General features: G+C 38.0%; 1 protein-coding gene across 1 annotated transcript in view; it reads right to left on the reverse strand.

The window, feature by feature from the left end:
- Positions 1 to 1,035: 1,035 nt before the first annotated feature.
- Positions 1,036 to 12,288, reverse strand: part of dcn (decorin) — a 38,598-nt gene continuing 27,345 nt past the window's right edge. The window contains exons 4-8 of the mRNA XM_036577695.1: positions 9,778 to 9,991; positions 7,557 to 7,670; positions 4,743 to 4,836; positions 4,122 to 4,260; positions 1,036 to 2,479 (exon numbers count right to left, since the gene is read on the reverse strand). Coding sequence (XP_036433588.1) covers positions 2,279 to 2,479; positions 4,122 to 4,260; positions 4,743 to 4,836; positions 7,557 to 7,670; positions 9,778 to 9,991 — 762 coding nt within the window. The 3' untranslated portion in view covers positions 1,036 to 2,278. The remainder of the gene's footprint in view (positions 2,480 to 4,121; positions 4,261 to 4,742; positions 4,837 to 7,556; positions 7,671 to 9,777; positions 9,992 to 12,288) is intronic.

Raw genomic sequence — 12,288 nt, forward strand, 5'->3', positions numbered from 1 at the left:
AGTGCTTTGTAAATGGAATAGATCACTCTTTAGTGTGAAATTTAAGAAAACAAATGTGATTAATCGTGATTAACTACACAAAATAATGTGAATAGTCACAATTAACTACTAAAAACATAATGTGATTAATCATGAATTACTACACAAAACAATGCAATCAATTGCAATTGACTAGACAGAATTGTGTGATTATTCATGGCCAGCTACCCAAAATGAATCATAATTAATCACAATTAATCATGATTAATTGTTTTATTTGACAATTTGACAACTATAAAATGAGGTTTTATTTTTTTTCTATTCTTGCATACAAAAGAATGTGACTTGGGATGTGATTAACCTCAATTAACTACCTCAAAAAATGTAATAATCATGATTAATTACACAAAATAATGTGATTAATTGTGAATTACTACTCAAAACAATGCAATCAATTGCAACTGACTAGACAGAATTGTGTGATTATTCATGGCCAGTTACCCAAAATGAATCATGAGTAATCACAGTTAATCACAAATCATTGTGATTAATTGTTTTATTTGACAATCTGACAACCTTAAAATGAAGTTTTAGTTCTTTTTCTATTCTTGCATACGAAAGAATGTGACTCTGGATGTGATTAATCGCAATTAGTTACACAAAATAATGTGAATAATCATGATTAACTACACAAAATAATATGATTAATTGTGAATTACTACACCAAACAATGCAATCAATTGCAATTGACTAGATAGAACTGTGTGATTATTCGTGGTCAGCTACCCAAAAATGAATCACGATTAATCACAACTAATCATGATTAATCGTGATTAATTGTTTTTTTCTGGCAATTTGACAACCCTACAATTAACTTTTATTACTTTTTCTATTTCTGCATACAAAAGAATGTGACTAGGGTGGGTGGATTGGGTGTTGGGGTCTCAGAGTAGGGCCCGCAAACATTCAGAAACCCCAAATGCAACATAAATGTTCCAGGTGTGCATGTGTGGTGGAAGCCCCCAGAGAGCGTACGTCTTTGGATTCGACTCTTTATTTGGTTTGGATCACGAGCCCCTTCTGGAGAAAGAGGTCACCTTTATTGCTGATATATTAAAGTCTGGACTACTACTGTAAGTGCTTGTGCTTTAAGCAAAGAGAGGGAGATTTTCTTTTATACAGCATTTATATACAGCTTCTATACATGAGACAATCACTAACAAGACAGAGGGGGACATGCTCGGCCACGTCCACCTGCTCCTTCCGCTCCTCTTCGCACTAAGGCAGGGAAAAAAAAAATAAAAAATAAAGAAATACACACACGCATATAGCATGGCACTCAGTACACCACCCTTTAGAAAAAGCAAGCATATAGATCTTTGGGAATTGCTTCCATTAAAAAGACAATATAGTTTATTCTATATCTTGAAGAGCTATGTTCACCTTGGCTGCTGCATCTTCTATCCTATGTTACATGGCATTGGGGTTTAGAATGAGCAAAGAAGACAAATGAGATAAAATGAAAAGGAGAAAAAAAACACATCTGAAGCAAGAGGAGGAACATGAGTGTGACAATTCAGCTTTCTGTCTCTCCTAAGTCAAATCGCTGCTATGTGAGGAGAAAGACGGAAAGCTTGAGCGTAACTGCTGTACGCTGTGAACACTACCGCTACACAGCTAATAATAGTTGAGTACACCTAGTAAACCAGCTTTTGTTCATGGCACTCTGGCATGAGTTGACCCTTCACTGCCCGCTCAGCAGGCCGGACTAGTCATCTGAGTTCATTTTAGGGAATGGCTTAAGTCCCAAAGATCCAGAGAGGCCAGGAGCGGATCTTCTTTACATAAACAATAATCCGTATTTAATCACATTCTGCTGAGTCAAAGGGCTATGCATGTGTAAGTAAATATATATGTATTTATATATATGTGCACTTGGTTATTCTAAGTGGTCATGGCTTCTTTTTATTTTTAAAAAATAGTACCTCTAAAATCATCAGATTATTCTCCTCCACTTGTTAAAATTCCAGTAGCGCTATATGGATGCATAGGAAAGGCAAATGAGAGTGTTGGGCGTGGTTTGACTACATGCTGAGTTATGCGACCATTTGTTATGGATTACTTGAGATTATTTCCCAGTATTGTCAGTACAGTTTTTAAAAATATTGAATGACTTTAGCAGGTTTTCTGTTTGAGCATCAATATATTTCTGACATTCGAATTGAGCTACACACTCAAGGTGCGGTTGGAAGGGAGGGGGTGGGACGAGAACAGTGATCTGGCACTCTGATTGGACGCTCTACTTCTTCCTGTAGTTGCCCAGCTGAATGGCGGAGCGGTCAAAGACGCAGCGGAAGGTGATCGGTTGCACCTCCCAGTAAGGCACCGGGTTGCTGAACAGACTGATGCCAGAGTACATAGCCTTCTTCGTGTTGTAGCTCGGGGGGCAGAAGTCTTCTGTGCCAACAGCAGCGATCTTGTTGGAATGGAGATAGATCACCTGGGAACATGGAAAGACCATAGTGGTTAAGGTTGCCACTGACCACTGATTCCACCGACCCATCCTTGCTACTGTTGTGATGTGGGACAAGTTTTAGAGCAGTGGTCTCTAACCCTGGTCCTGGAGATCTACCTTCCTGCAGAGTCTACTTCCAACCACAGTTTGCCACACCTGCTCCAGCTAATTAACCACTCCCTAAGTCCCTGATTGGCTGGATCAGATGTATTAGAGTTAAGTAAGGAGGCGGGGCAGCTTATTGGATACAGGTTGGAACTAAACTTTGCAGGAAGGTAGATCTCCAGCTAAAGGATTTTTATTGTACGGTCAAAATGATAAACTTGACATGTTTTGTTGATTTTCTAAGTAAACAAACGAAAATGACATTTTTCTGCACATTTCAGGGCACAACTTCTTTTTATTTGCTTACTTTAACATAACAGAAATATAAAGTATACAATGTGCCATAACTTTTGCACAGGCCACATTTTATGTTCCATTTCTTCCAAATTTATTAAATTCAACAAATAAAGAGTAACTGTGTATTAAAATGTGCTGGAGTGTGTTCTCTGTAGACAATGTGTTTAACTTTCTTCTTAGAAAATCAACAAAAACTTGTAAGACCCAAAATTTTACACAACGTTAGGATTGATCGGCTTATTTTTGGCACATAAAAATGTCATGTAGCACAACCATTAACCACGGGCCTTTATTTTGACATGCTGGTATGAAAGAGTGGGCAGGGTATTGCATCATAAATAAGACCACAAGTAACCCTATGATGTAATGTAATGGTCCTTAGCAAATATTGGAAAATATCATTTCTGAGTCACGGTTAGGCTGGTTCAGTTTGTGTGACGCCCTAAAAAACATGAAAATGTCTTGTTATTATCCATCCATCCATCATCTAAACCACTTATCCTTCTGGGTCGCGGTGGGGTGCTGGAGCCTATCCCAGCTGTCATTGGGCGGAAGGCAGGATACACCCTGGACAGGTCGTCTTGTTATTATAATAATGTTTATTTATTTAAAAAAAATGCATATCCTTAACTTTAAGGACAAAAGTTTATACATGTGTCCAGGTATTAAGAGTAGTTTATAGATATTTTCTGTAGTGTATGTATATATATATATATTTATATATCACTGTCAATGAAGAAAACCTTGTATCTCCAAAATGGTAACTTTACAGGAGAAGGAAAAAAGCATATATTAGTTTTAATGTAAGTTAATGGAACCAGACATTTATCCAAGTCATTTTTGGGTCGTTTCTTTTGGTCCATTCATCATGAAATTTACACACAATGTAAAGATGAAGAACAGGCGTTTTCAAAATATGTCAAAAACTGAAAAAATGACAAAAATGGAGATATGAGGTTTTCTTCCGACAGCAGCGATATATATATATATATATATATATATATATATATATATATATATATATATATATATATATATATATATCCAAAAATCCAAATCATATCCTGTTTAACAACAATTTCATTTAAATACCTTATTTTTCATGGGCCTTTTTACTGTGTTTTACATTTTAGATTCCTGTAGAAATTTTTTTTTGTGTTTTGAGTTCATGGTTAGACAGAAAAAGTGCTCAAGAGTTGTACCGGTAGGTCCATTAACAGCTCACCTGGATGTACTTGTGCTCAGGCAGGCCAGTGGGCACAGTGGTCAGAGCATTGTTGTCCAGATGGAGCTCCCTCAAGTGAGGCACATTGGCCAGAGAACCGTTCTCCACAACGCTGATCTCATTATGGCTCAGGCCCAGCCTGCACAAACACAAATAAACATTTATAATAATACAGCTCCCCTTGTTGAAGACCAGATGATTCTTTCATTCTGCTAAGTAGGACATTGAGATCTCTTTACTCATCTATTTAGTTCCTTTATGCACTTAATCAAGGCGAAGGCTGCAGAGCACAAAAGTATAACAGAGTGAACACACAGGAGGGTTACATGAGCATCGATTCAGCCAGAGGAACTGGGCATCGCAGATGGAAAACGGGAGTAACACGATTTTCTGCCTTTTCTTCATTTTCCAAAATAAACCCATGAAACTGGGCTGAATTGTAATTTGAATTTCATGGGCTTTCTCAGCTGCGTGGCGAGACCCCCTGAACCTAATCATTTTCATATGAACCTCACAATTATCACATGATTAAGTCAGATATATGGTTTTCTCTGTCTGATACTCTCTGACAAGCCCGTCCAACGGAAAAAAGAAGGGGTACACGTTGGCACAAGCTCTTACTTGGCCAGGTTCTTCAGGCCTTTCAGGCTGTCGAAGGTGACCTTGGTGATTTTGTTCCCGTCCAGATGAAGCTCTGACAGAGAGCTGGGCAGACCTGCAAGGTTTCACAACAGAAAGAGCAAAGATGTCACACTCTAAAGTGAAAAAGAAAGACGTCCAGTCATTAAAGGCCAATCAAGTTATAAGACAAAGTGCTGTAATAGCAGGACGCTAGCAATAAAATGGGTGTGCAGTCATGTGCGATCCAGGAATCGAGAGAATCTGAGAGAGACTTCAGTCTCAGTGGCCTGCTTTCAAGTTGGTTTTAAAGGAAACCCTGACTGCTAACACATGTAGACCTCAATATGGTGTCTATTACCGTTGTAATATGTTGAATAAACAAAATTCTTTATTTATTATTAAAAACAGACCAAATTCCTCTACATTCTAAGTTGCCGTTTCTGCTGCGACATCAAGCGTTTGCTCTCTCTCTCTTAACTCAAATTAACGCTACATTACACAAGAGAAAAACTTTCTGATTGTATATGAAATTATCACTGCAACAGTGCCTACTAGTAGAGGGATTATGATAATGTGTCATGTTTTTATAACAAACAAAGCACTTTTGGTTGGTTTCTGCATCATATCATTATAGTATTGGACATGTACACTATTTTATGGCATACAAATCTGAACAGTCAGACTTCCCTTTAAAGCTATTTTGTCTTAAGTGGCTTATTACTTTTAGAAAATGGTAAAAAATGTAATAAAAAGTGGGTAACACTTTATTTGGATGGACCACTACAGATGCTTTGTTGATGCTCAGCCTACTTTTAACTAACATTCAACTAAATATCTAGGAAATGCAACTGAACTTCAAGCTGTGGGTGAAAGATTCTATTAAATCAGTCCCGAACCTTAAACCTAAACCTAATTTCAAGGCAAAACCTACACCTACTCCTAAACCTAACTCTAACCATAATGCTGTTGATCAACGATCACCAGGAAGTTTGTTAATAATGTAGGTGTCTGTTTATCATCTATAGGGGACCATCCAAATAAAGTGTGACCGTAACAATATTTAATAAGTACATATGTAGTACTTACAAGTAATTTTCTGGTACATACATGCTGAAGTCCTACCACTAAGTACTTTCATATTTATCGGTATTGTGAGTTGTGGTTATATATGCTCTACATATCACAAAGTCAAGAAAACACATAGTTGTTATGTACACTTTAGTTTACAGGCTGGTTTCCATTATATTACAGGGACTTGCCAGTATGTGCACTCTTAAAAAAGACGGTTCTTCAAGGATTCTTAAGAAAAGAACATGGTTCTATATAGAACCATGAGTTCTATATAGAACCATTTTACACTTAAATGGTTTATTGCATCATGAAATCGTTCTTCAGATGGATGGAAAATGAGGTGTATATGAGTCTATATGGAATCTTTTTGAAATTGGTTCTTCCTAGCACCAAAAAGGGTTCTTCTATCGTATAAAAGCTTGACATCGTAACAATAGAAGAACACTTTTTGGTGCTATATAGATCCATTTTCAAAAAGGTTCTGTATAGAACCATATACAACACATTCTCCATGCAAACAACCATTTAAGCATGAAATGGTTCTATACAGAGCTCATGGTTCTTTACTAAAGAACCATCTTTTTTAAGAGTGTAGCTGGTAGTACGTCTGGTTGGTTTCTTTACTTCTTTTGTTTTTCTATAATGATGATGAGAAAACAGGTACACTCTTGAAAGTGATGGTTCTGTATAGAACCATGAACACTCAAAGAACTCTTTGCATGAAGAAATGGTTCTCTGCATCATTAAATGATTCTTCAGATTGACGGAGAATGTGCTATGGATGGTTCTATATAGAGCCTTTTTGAATAGGGTTCTATACAGCACCAAACAGGGTTCTTCTATTGTTACAATGTCAACTCTTTTCAGCCATTTCAAACATTCTCCATCAATCTAAGGAGCCCTTTCATGATGTAAAGAACGCTTTAAACACAAAGGGTTCTTTGAATATTCATGGTTCCATATAGAATCATTTTCTTTACTAAAGAACCCTTGAAGAACCATATTTTTTAAGTGTGTAGTTACTGTTTAATTATTTTGGACAAAGTTACACTTTATTTTACATTCCGGTTTTCATCATATTACAGAGGACTCTTAAAAAGATGGTCCTTAAAGGGTTCTTTAGTAAAGAAAATGGTTCCATTTAGGACCATGTGTTCTATATAGAACATTCATCATGCTTAATTGTTTCTTTGCATGGTGAAATGGTTCTTCAGACTGATGGAGAATGTGTTGTATACGGTTCTATATAGAATCTTTTTTAAAATGGTTCTGCATAGCACTTAAAAGGGTTCTGCTATTGTTACGATGTCAAGCTTGTAACAGCTTGGTTGAAATGACAAAGTCCCACTCAATAGATTATCAATATATTATCAATTTATGTTCAAATTATTAACAAAACTCATTTGATTCTCAACAGTGTTAAGGTCAACATTGGATTTAGGATCAGGGCGATTGTTAGGTTTAGGTTTTAGGTTTAGATTAAGGATTGGATTAGTGTTAAGTCCAGGTTTATGGTAGGATAAATTAAGATGAATTAAATAGATACTTAGTTGAATGTAATTAAACGTTAATAAACATCTACAAAGCATCCACAATGGACTGTCCAAATAAAGTGTTACCCAAAGTTCTTCTTGATCTTCTTGGATATGACTGATGATATATACTTCTATGTTCAGTCATGAAATGTTTCATGCACAGTCGCATCCCTTAAATCTTTACCACTGCCTGGAGTGTTCTGTTTACCTTTGGGGATGGCGGTAATGTTGGTGTCGGCGATGCGGATGTAGGAGACCCTCTTCAGATCGGCAAAAGCCCCTCCGTCCACCCCTGAACTGGTCAGTGGGTTGGAACCAAGCTCTGGAACAGGTGAAGATTTTATTTATGCAGTATTTTATTCACTATTCATGCATACATACATGTTAATGGATTCAGGACACGTTCATTTTCCACTATTTTCCATTGGCATGCCAATGTGAATAACTGGAAAGGCCTGTGATTGGCTGATTTGTGCAGGTGTGCTCCATGCCCAGGGCCACGGTGCTTTAACGGTGCTGGAACGGCCATTTCACACATGGCTGAACAAGCCCAAATGGAAAACAAGGTTTTAGTGTGTTTGGGTGACTGAATACATATGGATGAAGCCTAAAAGTGCAGTGAAACGGAAAACTCTGAACTGTGTGAATGTATGCAAGAGAACACTCCTAAGCATGCACAGGCACAGACACATTCTTAAGTTTACAGATACAGATGGACATCCTCTCCAATAACCATGAAGCAGAGCAGCATCTCAAGCTCAGCCGAGACATGTTTGGTCTCCAAATTCTACTACTTCAGTGGATCTTACAAGACTAACGTTAATAACGCTAGAAGTCAATAGTCACCCAAATATTTTCTGTTCATATATCTGCGAAATGTCTCTCCGCCTGCTCAAACTGCATCAAGGCCTTCATGAAAGAAACAGGAACACAATATTTTGCTTGTTGTCAACCAGCCAAGATGTGTTTGGAGTCCAGATTTTGCTTCTTTCATTTAGAACTGAAGCACTGAAGCTGTCATTGTTAACAAACACTAAAAGTCAATAGTCACCCAAATAGGCTACTTTAAAACACATCACCAAAACTCCTCTCAACCAGCTCAAACTGCATCCAGATGTTCATTAAGGTGGCGCAGACTTGCTGAGGTAGTTTAGTGCAGCCAGTTCTGCTTTTCTACTGTTTCTGTATTTCCGCTGCTCTTAGCTGGGAAGATTTGCTAATATTTACAGAAGGTCATACTGTCTAAACCACATCAACCAATTTGTGTGACCTTAATGAAGACCTGGATGTGGTGTGAGTGGGTTGAGAGAAGCATTGTTAATATATTTTTACAGAAATAATTTGGGTGACTATTGAGTTCTAGTGTTTGTTAGCCAATGTTACCAGCGCTGTTACCAGCAATGTTCCAGCTCTAAACTAAAAAAGCATAATTTGGACTCCAAATATGTCTTGGCTGATCAACTGTATTTGGGCTAAGTGGAAAATTGGGTACATTGAGTAAACGGAAAACTTGTTGCTCAACTTTTCCTTTATGGTTGTGTAGACTTATTGATGCAGTTTAGGACACAGTAGGACTTACTATGAGCTATAAAAATAAACAAAAATTCACAGAGTAGCCAAACACTGTAGGTATCCACTTTAGACAGCAGGGGAATCTTATTGAGGAGCTGGATATGGTTTGAGTTTGTTTAGAGAAGTTTTGTTAATGTAGTTTTACCGAAATGATTTGGGTGACTACTGAGTTTTAGTGCTTGTTAACAATGTTAGCCTCATAGCTCCTGTTCAAAACTAAAAAAAGCAAAATTTGGACTCCAAACTTGTCTTGGCTGATTAACTGTATTTGGGGTAAGTGGAAAATTGGGTACATTAAGTAAATGGAAAACTTGTTGCCATGCAATCCTTTAAGGTTGTGCAGACTTTTTGATGTAGTTTAGGACACAGTAGGACTTACTGTGAGCTATAAAAATGAACTAAATATCACTGAGTAGCCAAACACTGTAGGTATCCACTTTGGACAACAGGAGAATCTTAATGAAGAGCTGGATGTGGGCTGGCTGGGTTGAGAGAAGTTTTGGGGATGTATTTCCAAAAATGATTTGGGTGACTATTGACTTTTAGTGTTTGTTAGCAACATTGGCCTCATAGCTCCCGCACAAAACTAAAGAAGGCCACTAAACATGTCTTGGCTGATTGATTAGATCTGTAGGAAAATTGTGTAACTTTGATTTTTTTGTCCATGAGTGTTCATGTAGTAACAGAACTGAGGCCGCAAAAATCCAGTACATTGAAAAGGCTATAACTATAACAGAGATCATCTTAGCTTCACTGATAAAGCGCAATAATGCTGTTTCCTATATTGAGCCACATCTGGTGATGATCCTCCAGAGAAGAGGAGCTAGCCTTCGTCTAGACCTTGACCCCACGCTTACCCATGACGATGACGTGCGCCATGCCAGCGAAGGAGGCCTTTCTGATCTTGCTGATCTGATTCTCATGGATGCGCAGCTCCTGGAGGCTCTTGGGCATGTTGGCGGGAATGTCCTTCAGCAGGTTCTTGGAGAGGTAAAGCCTCTGGAGGCTGATCAGGGGAGCAAAGGCCTTGGCATGAATGATGGTGATCTTATTGTTTACCAAGATGAGAGCCTAGAGGAACAGAAGAAAAAAAAAATGTTAGGTTTCAGTGGGAATGAAGTGGAGAAATGTATATATGTCCATCTGTATTTGCCTGAGGATGTTGGTTCTTTTCTTCAATTTTTTTTTGGAGTTATTTGAGGACTTTTCAGCCATGCTAACTTACATTCCATCCATGTGCTAACGATAGGCTTGTTATTCATCAGCAACATCACCCCCTACTTTGAGCTCCACCTTCACGAGCTATTGAACTGGTTTAGAAACTTCACTCCCAGTTTATTCCAATCATAACAGGTTCCCACCCGTATTTAGCCTGAAATGTCTGGTTTCCTAGTTGTCCTCAGATGTTACAAAAGAGTAATGTACAAGGGTTCTTGTTATGTATCAGTTTGGGAACATCACTGAGCACTTTTGAGGCCTTTGCAATGTAAAACGTCTAAGCTGCAAAGCTTTTGGAAAAAGACATTCTGTTTGTTTCACTCTATTAGACCTATGAGTGCCTTAAGTGTGGGAATTAAGTTATTAAACCCTTGGCCGTCCTTCGTATAGTTAAACCAAAAGGAGTTGATACTTAGCAGCATGGCCTTTCCCAATGGCAGTCAGCATTCCAGCACATAAAAATGACCATTTATTTTCATAGAGCTAATTAAACAGTCATGGCAAGCACAGCAAAGCAGACTGCTCTCCAATTTTTCTTCGGATCAGATTCAAATCCCGCTGGAGGCCAGCGGATCCAGGCTTTGTGAGGCTGTTAGGGGGGTTAGCCTGTTCCAAAACATAGCATGAAAGATTTCTCCCTCCACCCACTTCTGCTGACACGTATCCAGACAGGGAGAAATGCCGGGAATGTGTTACTTCGCACAGGTCAAGTAATGTAGTGTAGAAACAGCACTGGACCTGTGACAGCAGCCTGTATTTATTGTGCTCCAGAAAGCATTATTGGTTTACAGAAGGAAGGCTGGTTTCCAAAAGTGGATGGTTTCTCCTCCCTGCACCTGGAACTGCAGGCCTACGTTCGGTCTGGGATGAACCAAGTGGAGAATGAAGAGGGTCTGAAATTATACTCATATGCTTTGGGAAGGCATTTGCAGCAGTAGTCTAACTGGGCTTATATGCACATAGATGCTGTATATAAGAAAATCTCTTATCTCCATTTTTGTTGTTTTTCAGTTTTTGAATAGTTTGAAAAAACCTGTTGTTCTTTACAAATTTCATGATGAATGGACCAAAAGAAACGGCCCAAAATGACTTGGAAAAATGTCTGGTTCCATTGACTTACATTAAAAGAAAAGTAGTTTTTTTCCTTCTCCTGTAAAGTTACCATTTTGGAGATACAAGGTTTTCCTCTGACAACAGCGACATATATAAAGAGGTGTTTTTGCTTTGCTTGCCACTTATATGTTAGATGCGCCACAAATCAGGGAGAAGAAAAACGTCACAAGCAAGTTTCACGGAGCCAATATGATTAGTCAGTTCCATGATTAATAAACAATTTTGGTTAATTTTCATCAATTTCTACATATACCACCATTGATTTTCATCAATTTCTACATATACCACTCTGGTGAATGTTGATTCTGATAAATATTAGCGTGAAGTGCTAGTCTTGCATGCTAGTAGCACAACACATTAATTTTTTTATTTCAACAGCTTAGCAGGCTGTTCACAGTATTCTGATAACGTCACGCAAATGCATGGGCCACCATTTTGGTGGGCAACTTCAAGATTTAAAGCTAATTTAAAGCATAATACCCAATATATTTGAGTGCACTGGCTTGATTTTATTTGATTTGTTGTTGTATTGTTGCTGTTAATAAGTAACAGATGAAAATTAATGGATGAGATTTACTGTTGAGCTACTTCTGTGCATCTCAAAGTGCATTCTAGCACACTAAATAGTATATAAATAATGCAGTACTGCTAGAAGTGCACTCATTAGTGTAGTAGGTAAAGTACAGAAGTGTGGTTTGGGATGCAGCGTTAGATCAGACAGTGAGTCGCTTTAAACAATCGAGCAGCTCCAGTGTCTGATTACAGCTCTGTGGTGCTGGTCATTAGCTGTTCATATTAGTTTAGTGGTGTGTTCATATAAGACAAAACTGCTGAAGGTATTTCTTGATTAAGGCTGCTTTTCTTGAGGTAAACTGGATGTCTAGATGTTTCTGAAGCAAAATATCTTTTAGCTGTGCATACATGTAACAAGGCCAGTGTTGGCCACACCATTTAAGGTGGAACGGAAAATAAGAATAAGAAGCTAGTAAATAGAAAGCCAACTTCAGCTTTTTATACATACATATGATATGTCCATA

Source organism: Colossoma macropomum, unplaced genomic scaffold, assembly GCF_904425465.1.
Source record: "Colossoma macropomum unplaced genomic scaffold, Colossoma_macropomum, whole genome shotgun sequence".
Lineage (NCBI taxonomy): Eukaryota > Metazoa > Chordata > Actinopteri > Characiformes > Serrasalmidae > Colossoma > Colossoma macropomum.